Source organism: Copadichromis virginalis, linkage group LG19 (genome assembly GCF_057382275.1).
Source record: "Copadichromis virginalis isolate Kocher_CV1m ecotype Utaka linkage group LG19, C_Virginalis_male_GT1.1, whole genome shotgun sequence".
NCBI classification, from domain to species: Eukaryota; Metazoa; Chordata; class Actinopteri; order Cichliformes; family Cichlidae; genus Copadichromis; species Copadichromis virginalis.
Genome location: NC_140636.1, coordinates 32,571,048 through 32,591,480, shown reverse-complemented (window position 1 = coordinate 32,591,480; position 20,433 = coordinate 32,571,048). Strand labels below are relative to the sequence as shown.

At 40.9% G+C, this 20,433-nt stretch overlaps 2 protein-coding genes across 4 annotated transcripts; one reads left to right on the top strand and one right to left on the bottom strand.

Moving 5' to 3' along the window:
- The first annotated feature begins 482 nt into the window (after positions 1 to 482).
- On the top strand, positions 483 to 13,721 carry hif1aa (hypoxia inducible factor 1 subunit alpha a). Of its 3 annotated transcripts, none has more exons than XM_085441858.1 (15): positions 483 to 802; positions 8,590 to 8,783; positions 9,110 to 9,261; positions 9,542 to 9,626; positions 10,191 to 10,300; positions 10,877 to 11,079; positions 11,277 to 11,383; positions 11,515 to 11,662; positions 11,818 to 12,164; positions 12,330 to 12,469; positions 12,582 to 12,704; positions 12,828 to 13,069; positions 13,165 to 13,264; positions 13,352 to 13,442; positions 13,533 to 13,721. In XM_085441858.1, the coding sequence occupies exons 1-15, from the start codon at positions 771 to 773 to the stop codon at positions 13,691 to 13,693; spliced, it is 2,235 nt and encodes a 744-aa protein (XP_085297984.1). In that variant the 5' UTR covers positions 483 to 770; the 3' UTR covers positions 13,694 to 13,721. The 3 variants fall into 3 exon arrangements, with proteins under 3 accessions (XP_085297984.1, XP_085297982.1, XP_085297983.1); XM_085441856.1 differs by having other exon boundaries at positions 12,261 to 12,469; XM_085441857.1 differs by having other exon boundaries at positions 484 to 802; positions 8,593 to 8,783; positions 12,261 to 12,469.
- Positions 13,722 to 14,203: 482 nt separating this feature from the next.
- On the bottom strand, positions 14,204 to 20,296 carry LOC146686532 (serine protease HTRA2, mitochondrial-like). The gene is made up of 8 exons (XM_085441859.1): positions 19,584 to 20,296; positions 17,339 to 17,543; positions 17,023 to 17,217; positions 16,876 to 16,908; positions 16,288 to 16,396; positions 16,081 to 16,150; positions 15,901 to 15,996; positions 14,204 to 15,350 (listed from the first exon to the last, which is right to left on the bottom strand). The coding sequence occupies exons 1-8, from the start codon at positions 20,042 to 20,044 to the stop codon at positions 15,185 to 15,187; spliced, it is 1,335 nt and encodes a 444-aa protein (XP_085297985.1). The 5' UTR covers positions 20,045 to 20,296; the 3' UTR covers positions 14,204 to 15,184.
- Between the last annotated feature and the right edge of the window lie 137 nt (positions 20,297 to 20,433).

Genomic DNA, 20,433 nt, shown 5'->3' with positions numbered 1-20,433 from the left:
GTGATTCTGATCTTTTTGTTTGTTTGAACAAAGAAACTCGAATATTATAAAACAAACAAACAAAATGTTACAACACTGAGGAGTTTTGTTAATGTCAGTCCTTTGTTGGGTGCTAAAAAGCCTGTAATGAATTGTAACTGCATATAAAAATACTGGTGCATAATGATATTATTGTTTAGGCTTAAATACAGTGCTGTGACACTATTTGTGGTATAACTCACTGTGACTGTTTATGAACAGCTTTTGTAAAGAGCTCTACATTTAACACTATTTAAAACAGTGCTTTTTTAATTTTATTACATGTGTTTATTTACCTCAGAGTGATATTTAGCTATTAACAGTCGCTGTATGTCTCGCTGTTGTAGGATCTTCTTGAAAATTACAGCAATCTGTCGTTTGTCGGTGGGACGCTCGGATTTCCTGTGCGCGTCCTCGATGCAAAAAAAAAAAGAAAAGAAGCGTGTGACTGCGCGTCCGCGGAACGGAGGAGGAGTGAACACTTTTACTCTGAAGCAACATTGTCTCGGCAATTGAACGTCTCTCCAGCGTGGCAATATTTCTGAAGGAAAGTCGACGGAGGATCTGTTTTTAGCGGTCGAGAGTTTGATTTGTTAAACTAAATCCACAAAGAGAGGACTCTTATGCAATCCACTTAAGGATTTACGGACTGATATCGGTAGAAAATCGTGGGATTTTGGTTCATTTCTTGACGGGCCCGAACACAGCTCTATACCGATAGAGAGACTCCACACAGGTCTTTTCGTCCTGAAATGGACACAGGAACTGTACCCGAAAAGAAGAGGTAAGAGCAGTGCCGGCTAATGCTACGTATGTGCCCAGTTTTTAAGCATAACTGGAAAATGTGTCTCTATTTAACGTTTGGTTATTGTGAGACCTGCGACACTGTGGCCTTTTTTCAAGGTTAGAGGCTAGTTCGGTGTGTTTCGTCAAAATGTGTCGGCTAGCGGCGCTGTTAGCAATGGCTAACGCAGCTAGCCTACAAATGTAGGTCAACCTGATAAAAACTATCAAAAATGTCGAGTTAACAGGTAAACAGCATCAACTGGTCACTACCCTTTACATCAATCTAGACTTCTTCTTTTTTTACTTAGATTAAATCTGCGTTAAATAAGTGCTACTTAGCCAGCAACGTTTTTGTTTGTGACCATTGCTAAGACTTCCTGCATGCAACATCAGCGTTATTTACATTTATTTTGAGTGTGACACTTTGCTTATTGTATAGCTTATTAATAGTGTATCACTGGTGGTGTACTGTTTGGACTTTAGGTGCCAACCTTGACACTTCAGTGAAAGGCTGCCAGCGCTCATGTGATCAGTGTGGTGTGCGGTTTCTGCTGAAACGTTGAGGCTTTTTTGGGGGGGGGGGGGAGCAGGCCTTGGTTTGAGATTTCCGCGTATTAATTTGTGCTTAACTATAAAACCAGAAGTAGGCATAATTATCTTGTTTTGGAAGGCCTTGTAGAATATACTGTACCCCCTCAATACTGAGCAATATCAATTGCACAAAATCCCACCACCAGAGTGATCAACTTTAATAATCATCAGAGTGCCATAATATCATGTTAGTGGCTAGTAACTTTTATTTATACAGAAGCCCAATTGAAGGCTTCATTTGGAGGTCTGTGTGGTAGAACAAGAGAAAGTTGATAAACCATTTTTGACATAAATAAGTTGAGTTGTATCTTAAAAAATAACTAATTCATTAATGGTTAGGTAAAACAAACAAAACAAAACAAAAAATAACAAAAACAAATAAGTATGGCTATTATAAGTTATCAGAGCCCAAAGGTGTGTGATGGAAAAAGAAGATTTTCCAGGCCCCAAACGGGCCTTTCTCGGTGAGAAGCACATTATTAAACAGTCTATGTCACCTTACAGTGCATACAAAAAAAAAACAATCAGTCAAACAAAAAAGCTAATAACACCTAATATTTAAGGTTGGCATTATTTATAAGTAAACCTTACTTAAAAGTGGTTAACATATTTCTATTACAGGTCTGGTGGCCAGAGCCTTTATTTTTAAATGTAGGAAATCCTTAACATCTAGCCACTGCAACCATTACTTTCCCACAACAAATAAAATGTGTAGGACTGTAATACAACTCAACTGCACAGGGATTATTTGTAAACTCTTAATCCAGCCAGACAGTCTGCATCGACTGCAATATGTAGCAGATTTTCATGAGTTTTATTGAAGTGCTTGAGTGAAAAAGTGGTTATTAGTATTGACTGTAGAAGAGGATAACTCTGCAGCAAGCAGATTACTCATCCAGGCCTTTCTGTCATTCTTAGATGTTCTAAAATAGGCAGACAGGTGATGAGATTATGCTTCTGTGTATAAATCTTAGATTAGACTACAAAAAAAACAAGAGGATAAAAGATGGTTATAAGCAGTCACAAGACCAAAAAATAGTCTGATGAACAGAGTGAATCCTGAGATTAAAAACCCCAAAAAAGGTGGTCATAAGATGGTGAAAGTCATGAAAGAGAAAACAACCTGCATGTAGGCTGATGGCAAAATAGTAAGAATAACACTGTTTTCAGAAAAGCTTGCTGTGTGTGTATATGCAAACAGTTGTCTTTAAGGAAAAAATGTTATTTGTAATGATGCAAAATATGGTGGGTGGATCTCTAAAAACGTTTGGTGAAAAAATTGTCAGAACAACATTTTTTGAAACATTGGCAACTCAACATGGGTGCAAACTGGTTTCATGGAACATCCTAAAAAGCGCACCGGGCTGTTGTTAAGATCTTATCATGACTGTTGTGTGTGTGTCTGTTACCTCCATAGTTACATAAGGAAGGTAACTGTGATGCTGGTCACCCTGTAGATATTTTTAACAAATGAATACTCCATTTCCAGGCAGTCACCATATTTTAATGTAGATTGCATTCAGGGGCTTTGCTTATTGTCACCTAATTTGGAGTTTAGGTGAAAGGTTGACATGTAGATTAAAATGTGTTGGAAAAAAATTCCAGTGTGCAGTCTGGTTTGATGCAGATCTGGCTGGTGTCTGTGAGGTGCCTTTGTAGTATTACTTCTGTCTCATCTCTTAATCACTAGGGCTTGACGTCAATAGGAGTGGCCGTGTGTGTGTGTGTGTAGCAATTCGCTAGCTTGTAATTTCCTGGTTCCCTTGAGGGATTCAAGTAGCAGGCTAGTCTGAACTTGAAAAAGAAATTGGGTTACTTGATAATATGAAGCATAGGGGGTATGTTTGTTTTTGTTTTTTATGGATTTTTTTGTTTTTCCAGATAAGTTAAAAATGTGTGCTGAATAAACATTCACTTTAGGCCTTCAAAGCTTTAATTGTGATGACTGATTTTCTTAAAGCAAAAAAAGCACTTTACAGAAAAGTAGTGGAAAGGCCCTGCTGGAGTTGTGTTGTGAACTGTTGTATAAACAATGAAACTTGGTCCATATTATATTCCACTTTTATATTTCGGAAACTTTAGGTCACAAATATCTTTATGGTTTGCTGTAAAGTAATTGTACTTTTGTAGTGTGAAGGGCAACATGTCGCACACGAACAAACAGTAAAGTCAGTGATCTTTGCCATGTGAGAAGGAGCATATAAGCTAAATTGTGATAATTCCACATTAAACAATATTTGTAGTCAAAGCTGTAAGAGCCTACTAGATTTATGAAAGGCCCATTTTTTTTAAACTTATCATTTCATGTTGTGATTCCAAGTTGTTTTTCCCCCCCTTTGATCACGTTTTAAAATCAAAGCATGGTCAACAAAGACACGGGAAGCCAGAGGAAGTTGATTTGTAACGTCCACTTCTGGTGAGTCAGTCAGACTAGAACACCCAGAAGTCCTGCTGAGTTGCTCTTGTTATCAAAGCTGCAGTTGAGTCAGTGGGTGTTCATGGAATAAATGTAATCAGCTGTAGTAACTATGGCTTGTTGAAATTATTTTAACTTGAGGTGAAATTACTCTTCTTCTTTTTTTTTTTTTTTGTCTTTGTAAACCTGGCATCACTCCCGCCAAATAAGAACAGGAAACTGAGGCTATAGTTCACATGGGCTCATAAAAATTGGACAATAGAATTTGGTGTAAGCAGTATGAAAGCATGGATCCATCCTGCATTGTAGCACCAGTTCATGCTGCTGTTGTAATAATGCGGGTAACATTTTCTTGACACATCTTATACCCCTTAGTGGCTTCCCTGAGCATTGTTTAAACACCAAAGCTTACCTGAGTATTGTTCTTGACCCTGTCCATCTCTTTATAACGACAGTGTATCTATCTTCTGGTGACTGCACCTTGCAGGAATATGCGCTATTTGACAGAGCTCAAGTCATGTCAAACTGTACCCACTGTACTCTGATGACCTCCGCAGTCACAAGATCTCAGTCCAGTAGAGCACCTCTGGGATGTGGTGGATTGGGAGGATTTGCATAATAGGCAGCAAACAAATTTGCAGCATCTTGTTGAATCTGTGCCACAAAGAATTAAAGCAGTTTTTAAAGCAAAAAGGGGTCCAACCCAGTACAAGCAAGGTGTGTCCAATAAAGTGTCTGTGTATTATTACAGTCACCACAAATGTTCATTCAGTTTAATGTTTGTTTGTTTTATTTAGATGGCTCTTTATTGGACAGAATTTCACTTTTCTGATCCACTGCTGTGTGCAAAATATTTAAAAACCAATACGATGTGCTAAAATGTCACACTAAACACACAGGAGTTTGTGTATGTTTGCTATTTACAAAAATATTACTTCATGTAGCTATAATGCAAGTGATTAATTTGACTTTTAAATGAGTTATTTTGAGCCCTGCTCTGATTTTCTCCCTACATTGGGCAGTGTTGTTTCTCCAGAGCTGGTTATATAATAGTTTGGTGTCACACTGAACAGGACGGAGTGTTTGTCTTTTTAAAAAAAAAATAATAATAATTGGGACAGCCTCTAGTAACAAGTTTCATAGGGAACTGCTAACGTTGTTCACACTGAATTTTATTGTGGAGTGTTTTGTTTTTCTATTAATCTCTACTCCACTTGGCTACAAGCCAAATACATTTTGTTTATGTAATAGCGCCAATTCACAAACAAGTCTAAAGTGAGCAATACTACAAAATGTGACTGCTGTAGGGCAAGTAGAGGGCAGCTGGGCAGACATGACCACGTGCTTTAATCCTGTTGCATAATGATGGCCTCTCTGGTGGCCTTAGTTTTAACATCAAGTGAACTGGGTGTTCCTAGGGAAGCTGATTTCAAGCTTGGAAATGGTGGAGGCGGTTATGAAATAGTAGCGGTTTTAGATTTTTGGAATTTAGTGTCACAACTGAATTAGAAAAGCACAAAAGTGAAGGTGGTGTTTGACTATTGTCCAAATGGGAAACTTTAGAAACTGTCTGCTGTTGTTTATGACCTATAAATTTACTACTTCTCTACTGTATCCTTATCAGTGGTGCTTTTAAAGGTTTCATAAGAGGTACACAGTACTGTTCTGTTCAATGAAGCCTTAGGTAAATGAGATAAATAACCTTTGTAATGGCTCTTTATTCAGTAGGGTTGTATTCTGGTGCAGTATTACTTGTCTGCTTGATTTGGGCAGGATTTGCATGAGGACCTGATACAACTACAAAAGAAAATGCGTATGGCAGGCTAATGGTTCAGTCATGATGAGCTGCTCAGCAAGAGAAGTTTCTCAGTGTGTGTCCTGTGTATAAAGCTATATTAACCATTTGTGATCCTTTAGTTTGTAATGATAAATTGACCTAATTAATTGAGTAGGCTGGAGGTGATTGTGTGATACATACAGACAGAACTGCTCTTATTTTGACCAGATATCCTGGCTGTGTCCAACAGAGTTTACAGAGGGTGTTGTAAATATTTGTCCATGGTATTGACAATAGTAACGGTGAATCTGCATGCATGTATGGGTGTAACTGCTGCTTGGCTTGAAATCTGTTTACATTACATATAAAAACAATCTTCAAGAGGTTTCCTCTTGGTTAATACACAACCAAAAGTCTCAGTTTGTCACTTGATATTGTTTTAGTTTTATTCAAAGTATTTTGATGATAATGTGCGTTAGTTTTAGTCTCGTCTAATCTTTTTCCTCATTTCTGTTTTGATTGTTTTGCTGCTGTTTTTGTCAACATTTATGATGGTCCAGCATAGCGAGCTATACACCTCGCCATGCTGGTGTATAGCGAGGTAAATGGAAAATGCTCAGCGTCAAATGTCCCTCTGCTTTGCAGTGATGCAACAGATGGAGTCTCCTCAGTAAATATAGTTAGCCTTATCTTGTCCCAACTCTGGCTGTTTTTAACAGAACCGCTCTCTCTTTCTTTGCTTGTCCACTTTGCTCAGTTTGCATTAGCATAACTGTGGCTACCTGCACACTTCATTTGGAAGATGATTAACTTGCTCACTAAAGTCCTGAATGTGCTCTGGGTTTTGGCTTGAGTTGCAAATTGAGTTCGGATTTCTTGGTTGGCAAGAAAGAAAGAAACTGAGAAAAAGTACATTTAATGTAAAGATGTGTAAGACAGACTTTGATTATCAAAATCTAGTAAAAGTTTTTTTTGTTTTTCTTGAAAGATTTTGGTTTCAAGAACTTTGACGAACAACAAATGCATGAGCTTTCAGAAACCTTAAATATTTTTGTCATCAATATTAGCCAAAATTATCTTTATTGTGACCTTTGTCATACTCAATCAGCCCTACTTCATCATATGCTTTTTCAATTGCTACAGTTAAAAAGGGGCGACAAGTGGAAAAATAATACAAGGAAGTGTGTTACTAAGGTTTGTGGGCTGCAATGTTTTTGCACTGATTTAGTCAATTCTCAGAAACTCTGGATGAAAGCATTCTTCCAGAAGATATTCCCTTATTTGGTGTTTGGGTGAAGAAGATGAAGCCCTCTTACAATCCGGACCCAAATCTCCCATAAGTGTTTAATTTGTTACTGTGACCACAGCATATGACTCACATCATTTCCATAGTCATCAAACCACTCAGTGACCTTCATGCCCTGTGCATGTGGGTATTGTATCCCGAACTTACTCCAGGATAGAAATGTTTTACCAGATGATGAAGGTATGGGTTGACATTCCCCCAACATTAAAGAGGTGCTGGCTTCCTCACTGTAGAATTCAAGATTCTCCAGTTTATATCTACATGCATGGTTTGACGGTTGAGGAGTGGAGTAAGAAGGAAAGAGATCGTGTACATGTGTGGATTGGCTGTTATCCAGTATGATTTTGCTCTTTCTCTCTCTCTTTTTTCCCTGGGTTGAAAAGTGGTCACTGCATTCATGTTTAGATTTTTGTTTGTGCAGCTTTGTTGGGAGATGCCTCACATGTTTACAGACTGCTTTTTTTGCTCTCAGCACCATGTTTGCGACTTCCTGGGGGACAAATGCTTTGCCTAGACTTGTGCAAATCCTTCTGCCCCAAAGGACTAATTACGTTGCACAGGAGTTTGCACATATTATATAGTTGATGGAAAAAATGCATCCTGACACCCTGCCAGGTGATTTGATATACAGTAAGCTAATTTTAGTTAGCCGGCCCCTTTTCTTGTTGGAGAGCCTCAAATAACAGCATGGCCTTGGTCAGCGCTGCAAGTGCGTAACAGATCAATTTCAATTAGGTGTGTGTTTCATAGCCAAGGGCTTTTGAGCGTCCATCCATGACATTTCCTTGTCATGCTGGTCCAGTGTCAGCTAAATGCATTTGGGTTGAAGTAGAGCAGTGTGGTTGACAATTAGGATGATGATTTTCCAGTGTATTTATGTTTGTGGTCATAAAAGAATCTGTATTGCACAACAGTGCAAATAAAACACCAAATCAGTGCCTTGTTGAATGTTTTTCTGTCCAGCTGAATATAAAAACAAGAGCATGATTTTTTTTAATTTTTTTTTAAATATATATATATAGTAGCTATCTATTTTTATCACTTTAAAGATTTTGGGTGTTTTAAAGTACCGTCAGCTCCTGTGATTTTTTTTTTTTTCTTCTTTACAGTCCTCTGAGAGTCCATTAGGCAGACCTTCGATCACTGCCTGGATTAAATGTAAGATCGAAACTGGAGCTATGGTCAGCAGAAGCAGTCATGAGCCACTAACATAAATGAAAGAAACTGTGATCATTTGTTAGTCCTGGTAGGTGAAGGTCACTCGCAGTGTGTCACTGTGTTAGTGTGCTTGTGTGTTTACCCTGTGTTGGTGCAGGTATTGTCATCTCTCGTCCCCATAGATTGGTTGAACCAGGCTTGTAAACATCATGATGATTGATGTTGCACTGTAGCTTGGCCGTGCACCAAGAGACAGGAGAATCTATGACTATCCTCCTAGCCAATCACTTTGAGTGGGAGGACTCAGTTTCTTTTGGTCAACAGCCAATAAGATGCTTGCAGATAGCTATGCATGTAAATGAGTCTGACGGGGGTCTAGACGGTGGCTTGGCCGTGAGGTTGCTTGTTGCAGACTCCAGCTGCCGCAGCATTCTCTAGACACTGTAGGCTGTAGAAAGGAGGGATGTCAGGTCTAGCAGTGTGCATAACAAACCCGGTATGTGTCAGAGCTGTGGCTGATCCACTACCTTTGTCCAGCAGAGCGAGCTCAGAGCGCAGGAAGGAGAAATCAAGGGATGCAGCACGATGTCGGCGTGGGAAGGAGTCAGAGGTGTTTTACGAGCTGGCCCAGCAGCTGCCCCTGCCCCACAGTGTCAGCTCCAGCCTGGACAAGGCCTCAATCATGAGACTCGCCATCAGTTACCTGCGCATGAGAAAACTGCTTTCCACTGGTAGGTATCTGTATATATCTGTATGCTATTCCACCTAATAATGAGAAGTTCAGCTTGGTGCACAGTTGTGTTTCTTTACACTCTTCTGATTATTGAATTGTGCAGCCATTGTTGTTTATGTCATGTAGCCCCATAAGGTTTCAGTTACAGGTCCGTAGTGTAAATTTGAATTGTTTATAATAAACTCTGCCAACAACGTGTTGTGATATAATAATAATAGGATATTTCCATGCCATTTACCTGATCTCCTTTTCCTTTGCTTTTCCCCCCCTGCCTCCCTCTACCTCAAATTCTCCCTCCTCTCCTCCTTCTGTTTTCTCCTCTAGATGAGCCAACAACAGAGGAAGATGCAGAGCTTGATATTCAGCTAAACAGCTCCTACCTAAAAGCTCTGGAGGGCTTTCTGATGGTGCTGTCCGAGGATGGAGATATGATCTATCTCTCCGAGAATGTCAGCAAGTGCCTCGGGCTTGCACAGGTTGGTTTGATTTGACCTGCTGTGTCAGAAGGGAGAAGCACAGAGCAAGAGATTGATCGGAGGAGACAAAAGTGCAAAATTCAGGGCGGAGGAGTTTTTGCGTTGACTGTATAATATAGTACAGTATTTTCTACAGTTAATTTTGTGCAAATACAGATCTGAATTGTGTGTCTTTGGAATTAAAGTGATTTGAAATTTGGTTCTTTCTAGAAAAAGGTTAGATCCTGTATTTGTTAACTGTTACTAAGCATTTTTGTCTCTCTCTCTCTGTACTCTGCAGTTTGACTTGACTGGACACAGTGTGTTTGACTTCACACATCCCTGTGACCAAGAGGAGCTGAGGGAGATGCTCATCCACAGACCCGGTGAGTAGTGTCTCTTTATGAAACCTACAACACAGAGGAAGGGAGAAATAAACGAGCGCAGCACTGTGTCAGGTCAACCAATTAGCAGGAAGCGCAGTTCAATCTGAGCCGATAAATTCATACCAAGAAGCTGTGAGAACAATTGATCATTTCCTCTATCTAGTCACGAGGTCAGCACGATCAATGAGGTCATGTCAGCTTATAGTTTTGTGATTGTGGTGAATCACAAATTGTGCTTACACCTGTGGTTCATAACATTGGTGTGACTGGTAATTTGTTAACAGTAGGTCTAATTGGAACCCACACGTGGTTCTGTACTGCTTGGATTTGGACTCACTGCACACTGATGGTATGTGCACTTATAACGGCTGGTAGCGTTGCAGCAACCACTTTTGCACCCCGGTGTCTCCTGTATGCAAATTGGCAGTTGCCCAACACTGAAATATGAAGATTTAAAATAGAGGCAGTAATAAATGGAAGTGGTCACCATTGAAACAGCATGTAAGAAGCAGCTTCCCCCCTTTTGTAATTGTGGCTCCATTATTCCTGCTTCTGTGATTTCAGGCTCCAAGAAATCCAAGGAGCCAAATACAGAGCGTAGCTTCTTTTTGCGGATGAAGTGCACCCTCACGAGCAGGGGCCGCACTGTCAACGTCAAATCTGCTACATGGAAGGTAGGCTGTGGTGGGAACACACTCGCAGACCTGCCATCAGAAGCAGTAATGTAATAAGTGATAATATATTTATTTGTGTTGCCGTTTCCAATGTGCGTTGTTCATCTCGGTTTGTCAACACCACGGCTGCTGGCTGAGTCAATCACATTTCACAGAACATTTTAATAAAGCCTGGCCTCCTTTGAGCTGGACCACTGTGCTGTTGGCAATAATAAAGCCACGTGATGACAGCTATTGTGGGCTAAAGAGCAGGGAGGAGTGATGAAAACAAGACTAGTAAGCAGCTGTCCACGTGATGTCATTTTTGTAGGTGCTGATGACTGAGGGAGAATAAAGTCAGCGTAGCTTATGATCAGTGTGTTTGAAAACTAGTTTGCATCCATAAAAGTGAATGATGCAAACTACATTGAGTTATGGCAGACAATGTTACTGTGTGAAGGAAATGAACATACTTAAATTTGCAATGCTTCTCATTTACAGATTATGTCAAAGGACTGAAAGTAAAAAAAATATGTTGTGGTCACAAAATACAAAAGTACATCCCATAATCATCACACAACTGTTGTCCTCCTGCAGGTGCTTCACTGCACAGGTCACGTGCGCGTTTATGACAGCCCGGACGAAGAGGGCACCAACGGGCAAAAGGAGCCACCTGTGCCCTACCTGGTTTTGATCTGCGATCCAATCCCGCACCCCTCCAACATTGAGGTCCCTCTGGACACCAAGACCTTCCTCAGCCGCCACACGATGGACATGAAGTTCACGTACTGTGATGAGAGGTTAGTTTGCCAGTGGGAGTAAGTCTTATATGCTTAAGATACAGGGATCAAATCTAAATCAGCTCCTTAAACCTATGTTCTCGCTATTGCCGCTCATCAGCGTCGCTCTATCTATTGTAGTGTAGTGACACAGAGCCATCTAGTGCTCAGTGTAGGTACTACAGAATTCAATCTAAATAAATTGCTTGTTTCTCTAGGATCACTGATCTCATGGGTTATGATCCAGAGGACCTGTTGGATCGTTCTGTGTATGAGTACTACCATGCTCTGGATTCAGACCACCTTACCAAGACCCACCAAAACTGTAAGAATAAACAAAAATGTTAAACATAATTGGATTTAAAAGTTTAAAACAGATGTTAGCTGTTTAATTTTGCCTAACTTAATTTTTTTTCTCTCCTCTTTTTTTTTTCTTTTTCCCCCTGATGTTTTTAGTGTTTGCAAAAGGCCAAGTCTGCACAGGCCAGTACCGAATGTTGGCTAAGAAAGGAGGCTTCGTGTGGGTGGAAACACAGGCCACTGTCATTTACAACAACAAGAACTCCCAGCCACAGTGTGTTGTCTGTGTCAACTTCGTGCTCAGGTACACTGAAGTCTCACTGAAGTCATTCTTTCAGAGGAAACACAATAATCCTAACCCTTACCCTTAGGTAAGGGTTAGGATTATCTTTTTACTTGAGATACACTGGTAGTAATTTTACAGCAGCATAATTTCATCGTGTCCTTCCTCTGTTGTAGTGGCATCCAGGAGGAGAAACTGATCTTGTCAGTGAAGCAGACCGCAGATTTGAAGCCGGTAAAGGAGGAACAGCAGGAGGAAGACCAGCTTGTAGTCGAGATCAGCCAGGTCGAGCTCTCTCCAGTCCAGCCAAAGAAGGCTGAACTGGAGAAGGAGGAGGAAGTGCAGAAGGAGGAGGAGGTGGTGAAAAGCCCAAAGATGAACATACTCAAAATCCTTACTGATTCGGCAGTCACCCAGCTGCCGATTAACCTGTATGACCACCTAAAGGGAGAGCCTGAAGCCCTCACCATGCTGGCACCAGCTGCCGGAGACACGATCGTCTCCCTGCACTTCAGCTGCCCCGGTTAGTACCCGACTAAACATACTTAAACTTCTTTAAACAGCATAACTTGGTTTATTTCTTGCTAAATGAAACGATTCTGACCTTGTCTACCCTCAGGTACAGAATCAGATATCCATCTTCTGAAGGATGTCCCTCTCTACAACGATGTAATGCTTCCCTCCACAGATGACAAGCTGGTTCTGCCTCTTTCCCCTCTGCCACCCAGTGAGCCTCTGGATGTTTCCAGCACTAACTCTGAAGATTCAAAGTCTGAGAGCTATGCTCCAGCCCAGTCTACTACCACAACCAGCCACAGGCCCCCAGCGGTAAAACTGACTTACTATTTTGTTGTCAACATAAGACATTGACAGTTAATATTTTTAACCACTCAGTAATATCTATTGGAAAAAAATGACCTTTGACTTCTCTTCTTTTTAGCCCGGCAGTCCACTGGACTTCTGCTTCCCCATGGATTCAGAGATGAACTCGGACTTCAAGCTAGACTTGGTTGAGAAGCTGTTTGCTATTGATACAGAGCCCAAAACACCCTTCAACACACAGGTAGTAAATCTAGAAAAAGCATCACTTTTTACTTTTTTTTTTTTAAATTAAGTTAGTCATGAATCACATAAACACCAGAGTTTTCTGTATTCTTATCCATTTGATTTTTTGTTTCCTCATAAGGAAACGGAGGACTTTGATCTGGAGATGTTAGCTCCATACATTCCCATGGATGATGATTTCCAGCTGCTCAGCCTGCCCCCAGGAGAGCCTTTGTCTTGTAGATCAGTCAAGTCCCTTGAGAGTACTCCAATCCACAGCTATCCCAGCTCCCCCTTCAGTGCGCCAGGCAGTCGCACAGCTTCCCCAGCACCACCTGTGGAGCCTGTAGATGCTCCTCATCCTCCCACCATCTTGGCAAATGGGTAACATCTCTTAAACGTTTTAATTTTTTTGGCCAAATTACATTTTTATGGCCTTTTTTAGAGGCTAGTTAAGGCCTACTTTTTGTGTGCTGCAGAGCCCCACATTTGGAGAAAAAGATGCCGCTGAGGACCCTCGCAGTTCAGAATGCACAGCGCAAAAGAAAAATTTGTGACCTAAAAGAGATTATAGAACAGGTTAGTCCTCAGCACATACGCATAGTCGGTATAATCTGACTTCTGGAAGTGGGACCGTCTTTATTTATTTATGTATTTATTTTTCAGGGAACTTCGCTCCAGCAGCAGGTTGAAAAGGGCAAAAAGCTGAAGCCTTCAGGGTCTGGTACAACCAGGACCATCGTTCTGCTGTCTTCAGGTGAATAAACTAGTTCTTTTTTGTAAGTAGTGTTACTGTGTTACTTGAAATTGAACATCAAAGATTCAACTGGATCTTTTCCGATCTTAGATTTGGCGAGTCGCCTGCTTGGCAGCACTTCAGAGGCCACCAGTTCCTCCTTCGGCCTGCCGCTCCTCACCCGCGACGACTGCGAGGTGAATGCACCCTTACAGGGTCAGTACTTACTGCAGGGAGAGGAGCTGCTTCGTGCTTTGGACCACATCAACTGAGTCAATATTTAGCCTGCTCACTGCTGGACACTACAATTTGTTCCTCACATTGTCAACCAAACCCCCAACGCCCCCTCCAAAACACAAACACACGTTTCCAAGACCTCCCACCCCCACTTATTTATGTATCTGTATGAGTTTATTATAGTTTGGCTGCTGTTTGTGCACATCTTGTGATATTTGCAGCATTCCACCGTGACAAACACCATAGCAGCAATTGGGTTTAAGTGCGAGCGATTCAGGCATCGCGTGATGTCCAGCTGTCCTTTCTTGGTTAGTTTTTTCTTCTTTCCTCTCTTCCTGGGAGTTTCTCAGCACACGGCGCCTTGACGGATGACCCATTCCCAGCTGGTCACCACAGAATCTGGCGCCACTGCCAGCAGTGTATTGTAAGCTTCAGTCGCACAATTTATATTTTCTTAAAAAGAAAAAATATTACCAGCAATATATATTAAGCCTTTTTAAAGTAGTTTTAATGGGGTTTGAACAATTGTATTTTTCCTCCCATACTTGTATGTTGTAGTACTCGTACCTAATAAGATGTCTTTAGTCCAGAAGTATGAATATATTGTTTAAAATATTGTTTAATAAATGTTATCTCAATTTATTAGCTATCAGTCTTTGAGGTTAATACATGAAATTGTGTAGCAGTCCAGTACATGTCACTTTATTACTTTACTGTAAGTGTGTGTTACTGTACATATACCAGGGAAATTTTATTTTGCTCATTATGGCTTCAGAGTGCTCAATGAAATCTGAATAACCTCCTCACGTTTACTTCTCATGCAGAATTGGCATTTTAAACATTCATGAATTGAATTCATGTAATTTTTTCCTTTTTGGTCTTTACTGTGTGTGACATACTCAAAGCAGTTTAAATCAGTGCGACTTCATATGTTACTATCATCATCATCATCATAGCGGCAACATTTGTGACTTCTGTGCTCATGTAATGGTAGTCAGTTTAATACCATTCATCCTTGCCATAGTGTTGGGTCTCTCTTGCTTCCTTTTGCTGTCCTAACAACATTAAATGGCTTTAATAAAGTGCACCCTCTCAGGCTCCGTGAGCTTTTATTTTACAAATAATGCATTTGACACAAATCATTACAAGAGACACAAGTTTGGCTACTCTGAGCAATAAGTAAGAAAGAAGAGGTAGAATTCACTAAGAACCCCTCCGTGAATAAACAGTGATCATGGCTTTTATCATTTAATGAAAAATGGCACCATGAAGACTGCACCAGTGTAGTTTTAAACAGGTAACACTTACTATGGCTAAAATGCCTACACATTCACTGTAAGCTGACACCTCTCCAAATGTTAGTGAAATACTGGAGAATATAAGAAAACTTTTACATAAAATCTAATTTATTAAACAGCAAACATTTTCTTTTGAACACAGTCACTGTAAGGTTTCACAGTTTTCTGGTGTACACAAGCTAACAACTCATTCTGTCCAGCGGCTGACATGAAATAATGCAGTTTGCATTAATCTATATAATCGGGAGTTATGTGAAGGCGGAGTATCTCTTGTCCTCGCTGCACCTGCATAGTGATTTTGTCGCTGCTGCGGACGGCCTCATAGATCTCCTCTGAGGTGTTCACCTTGGCCCCGTTTATCTCCAGCACAATGTCTCCGGCTTGCATGCCAGCTCTGAAACAAGACATACGACAATTATATACCAACAAAAACAAACGTATAACGTATATCTACAGCTTTAAAAACAAAAAGACCCTCTTCAGTTATGAATCCTGCTATTAACACACACATAACTTTGCCTTTTCTTCACACAGATGAATCCTGATGTCTCAGTGCAATCCTTCGCACGTTTTGGTTTCTGTCACTTCTGCAGTTGTCCGTCACATTGTGTCCCCAAAAACATTGTGTTTTGTGAGATTTTTTTTGTCTACATTTACTGTGTTTCATTCAACTTCGACTTTGTGTTTTTCATCTATTTCCTGGTGCTTTCTTAAGTTGCTATGCATTTGAACCCTCAGGGCCACTGTAAATTCCCCTTAATACAGCAATAATGACAAAAGTAAAAATTTATTCTGTGTGCACCAAGTCACTATAAGTCTGTACAAACATCTCACATATGCCTGCATCTTAATTACAACCACAAACACATGTATTAGATTAAAGCAACCTCAATATAAGTTGCTGAACTTGAGGAGCTGAAAGAAGAAGCATCCTTTATGCTTACCTGTAAGCTGGAGAGCCCTTGATTACCCTGTGAATCAGGATACCGTGAGTCACATCCGGAAAAGATGAGTCTCTCAACCTCAGCTCAGCAATGATCCTAAAGGAACACACAGAAAACACCTTGTTTTAGATCAAACACTGCGCACTGCTGCTCTAACGGGGCATCGCTCGCTACATTTACCTCTGCGTCAGCGTCAGCATTATAACACCAATGTACCGCTGCTTCGTCTCATCCTTATGAAACCAAGTGCCTGGGAGAGGTGAGAAAAGATGTGTGAACTTCATGAAAGACTGCAGGTTTTCTAACATATTTTTTATAACACCATGAGGTAGAAAGCCACATAAAAAGATGCGATGCATTGCTTTTGATTCTTGATCGTTTTCTTACTTTTTCTTTTGGCTGCTTTCTCCAGAAAAAGCCTCACACGATCAGACGGAATTGCAAAGGAGATGCCAGCGGTAACCTTAATGGTGTTTATACCAATGACTTCACCATCCTAATAAAAGGAGAGATAAGGCACTCTGATTTGCGGAACTATGAGATCAGATCCAACAACATTTAGTCAACAAACACCTGGCGCATCATCAACTGAGATGACTTGGCCATTTAAATTGTTCGGGCTAATCGCACATCAACCCCACACTTCTTTCACCAGGACACTGAGTGTTTAATGGGTGTGCTCAGTAAACACTCAAAGTATTATCATGGTTTTAGTTTCTGTGGTGTTAGCCCAATCAGCATGTGTTTGTATATACCTGTGGCTGAAATCAAGGCACATTTTATGACTACTTACTGGAGAGCACTTTAATTCCAGCACTGCATGCTGTGTGACTTAAAATAAACACTTCAATAGACTAGAATACATCAATCGGAAACAGGCTGCAACGCAATGGTTTTGCCACTGTATTGCATCACAAAGAGAGAGAGAGAGTGAGTGTGTGAGAGTGAGACACACAAACAGGACTTGTGACTCACCAGATTAATGAGGGGACCTCCAGAATTTCCAAACTGAAAAACAATTAGTCAAATGTGGCATTTAGAAACACGACAGGAGCTGCCTGAGTCACTGAAAATACACTATCAACATATTCCAGTTTAAATATATTCTATTCAAGTACTCACATCAATGGTTGCATCGGTCTGTATGTACTCCATGTTGGAGTTGGACAGGCCCAGCTCCTTACTGCCTCTCTGCACTGAGCTGACAATCCCCGATGTGATTGTATTTTGTAACGAAAATGGGCTTCCCATGGCAACCACAAACTCTCCCTGTCGGATGTCAGACGACTGGCTGAGTGTGAGAGTGGGTAACGGGTTCTGCATGTCAGGGGAGAGAAAGAGCATCTGAAATAAAGCTCTGTGTTTCTCTGTCTGTGGTGAAAGCACACATGCTAGTTTAGCTCCTTTCACTGAGACTGGCCTGTATTTTCTTGCTCACCCTTGCAGAGATTTTGATGGTGGCGATGTCCGCCACAGGGTCGACATCCTGCACGATGGCATTGTACGTCTCTCCATTGGTGAGCTTCACACGGACGCCTCGCTTGTTGGCTACAACGTGGGCATTGGTGATGATGAGACCATCGCTGCTGATGATAAAACCGGAGCCGTTTGACACTGGGACCTCTCGTCCTGAGAACGGGTGTCTGTAAAGAAGTAAATGCAGCTTATCTTACTGACCCTGGTTTCTCAGGGTTAGTTTATATGGCAGGAGATACCGTATTGTGCAAAAGTCTTGAGCCACCCCTCATTTCTTTATGTGTGTCTAGGAAAAAGGAATATAAGTTCCTTGTTTTTACTGAAACATGTGCAAACATAGAGTAACGGTATATGAGGCAAAAACGGTGTTTGTACAGTTCTAATTAGTTTTAAAGTCAATATTTGGTGTGATCACCTTCATTCATCAACACACTCCAAGTTCTCTTGTAATCATTTTTGTAGTTTTCAGTAATAGTCTTTGTTTTTCTACCCAGATATGCTTGATTTTGTTTGACATCATTGTGATACTGAAAAAAATAAAAAAAATAAAAAAATAGAGCTGTCACCAATCAAAAGATGGATTGGCAGATGTAGCATGTAGCATCAAGATCTGACGCTACTTTTCTGTTTGCGATTGCATAAATTTTGACATCCCCAACATCACAGGCTGAAATGCAGTGCACTGTGTTTTAAAGATGCATCTCTCAGGTCTTGTGTCAGGTTTTTTGCTGGATTTTGTCTTCTTTTGAATTTTATTTAGACAGACTGTTAGACAGGCCTGTCACTTCTTCTTTAAAAAAGAAAAAAAAAGAAAAAAGGAAACGTCCTCCACTTGTCCAGGTTCCTCAATTTTTTTAAGGACGCACTGCTGAGATGTGTCATGTTTTCAGCTAATAGTCAAAGGAGCTTGCAAAGAAAAGCGTCTGGACTTCTTTAAGTTGCTTGAAGACGTTTCACCTCTCATCCGAGAAGCTTCTTCAGTTCTAAGGTCAAATGGTGGAGAGTCCCAGATATAAACCTAGTGGGAGAATCCCCCCACAGAGGGACAAAAGGACCCCCTGATGATCCTCTAATCGCCTGAGCCAAGGTGTGAAACTGGGTGTGGACAAAAATGAGTTCATTGTGAAACCTGGCCCATGATAAGGTGGGGCCAGGTTTCACAATGAACACACCCGAAACTCTGGCTGATTGGGACCCACACCCAGTTTCACACCTTGGCTCAGGCGATTAGAGGATCATCAGGGGGTCCTTTTGTCCCTCTGTGGGGGGATACTCCCACTAGGTTTATATCTGGGACTCTCCACCATTTGACCTTAGAACTGAAGAAGCTTCTCGGATGAGAGGTGAAACGTCTTCAAGTAACTTAAAGAAGTCCAGACGCTTTTCTTTCCAAGCTCCTTAGACAACGATGACCTGGATGACTGAGAACCTTCACAGACATATTTTTCAGCTAATACCTTTTTGGAGTCATCTTGATTCAAAAATACTACTTCATGCTTTTCAAACTCTTATCTTTGGCATTTTGCATAGATTCAGTTAAAGAAAAAAAAAAACTATGTGTTTTTTTGACAAGCTGCATTAACAAAGTGCCTAAAAACACAATTCAAAAACTGGTTCTCAGGCAAGTTGTCCATTATTCCTCCAGTGAGTTAAGTGCCTTTTTAATCTTACTTCAGCTTCATCAGTCAGCATTACGTAGCTTAACCAACAATAAAAAGAAAAAAGAAAAACTCTTCAGGAAAAAGGTCAGGTAAAAGGACCTTTATGAGAACTGTTGCTCAAGTTAAACACACACAGTAAAAGGTTATTGTGACACAAAAAGTAAAGGTGGGGATTGACTGTCAGGACTTTACCTGATTCCACTTACTGATAAAAACAAGACTATCCACTGCTAAAGTATATCAGCAGCTGATGATGTTTTTTGAAAATAAAATCACAAATGCTTTGGGTCCTTTTCTGTTACATCTGTAATAAACAAAACAAAACAAAAACAAACAGACAAACAAGACCCTTTTCTCGTGTTTTCTGGTACATGTCCGGGCAAGCAAGATCAGCTTCTGGGACTGAGTGTTTAACTCCAGTGTGTGCTCTCACAGCTGTCTGAAATCTTGATTTAGGAACATAACCGAATAAGTCACACGCAGACACAGGAAAAAAAAACTCACTGACATTTATTACCGTCAATGGCACCTCTCTAGTTAACTCACCTGCCCACGATTTCAATGTACACCACAGCTGGAGCAGATTTTTCCACCACATCTGCAATGAAGTTGTACTTAAATCGGGGGCTGTCTGGTTTGAAGGGAGAAGCGCACTGAGCCGATGGGAGGATGTGCTGGAGAAATCCCCGGGATACTGCCAATTCTTTGTCCCCCTTTTGGTCTTTTTCAGTGTCCAGAAGCACCGCACCACAGAGCCCCAAACCCACCGACACAGAGGTGAGCAAAGAGGAGCTTCTGTTGCTGTCCCGACCGTTTCTTCTTCTTCTCTCCCCAGCTTGAGCTCTCCTGTCCAGGCTTGTGTGTCCTCCTGCAGCCTCATGGTTACATATCACAGCAGAGACACGACTGGTTGTCCTCTCAGCTAACGAGTTAAGTCCTCGGGTCTGACACCAACTTTGAGTCCTTAATGCTGAAAGAAAGCCCCTATTGACAGCCGCTGCTGCCATGTTGCATCACTTTACTCGCTCAACGTCGGTTTGAAGGCAGCCAAAAAGCACTTTATATCCCAATGTTTGCAGCAGTCTGTTATTCACGCGCCTTCATTTAAAGTGTACCGTTATCTAGCCCAGTCAGAATAACGGAAATACAAAAAAATATTCCCCACCTATTAATTTTTAGCACAACACACTCAACACGGTAATGTCACTAAGATTGCGCCTGCGTGGTAAGGCACCTTCTTCTTCGGTGCTGTTTTTTCCTCCCTGGACTTTTGTGGGTTCTTTACTCATTACTGCCCTCTGCAGGGGAGAAAATGCAGGGGTTAAAAAAAAATCAAAACTGTCTGTGAGTTACAACAGAAACGGTCAGGTTTTGCATATTTTTGCATGTATATGCA

Bases quoted from the DNA above. Each gene is read 5' to 3' on its own strand.
- hif1aa (XM_085441856.1), top strand. From the start codon at position 771: ATGGACACAGGAACTGTACCCGAAAAGAAGAG. The intron at 12,705-12,827 runs GTAGTAAATCTA...TTTCCTCATAAG, and splicing joins AAACACCCTTCAACACACAG to GAAACGGAGGACTTTGATCT. The intron at 13,070-13,164 runs GTAACATCTCTT...TGTGTGCTGCAG, and splicing joins CCCACCATCTTGGCAAATGG to AGCCCCACATTTGGAGAAAA.
- LOC146686532 (XM_085441859.1), bottom strand. From the start codon at position 20,044: ATGGCAGCAGCGGCTGTCAATAGGGGCTTTCTTTCAGCATTAAGGACT. The intron at 17,218-17,338 runs GTGAGCAAGAAA...CCTGACATGCAG, and splicing joins CCATCAAAATCTCTGCAAGG to AACCCGTTACCCACTCTCAC. The intron at 16,151-16,287 runs GTAAGAAAACGA...CACCTCTCCCAG, and splicing joins GAAAGCAGCCAAAAGAAAAA to GCACTTGGTTTCATAAGGAT.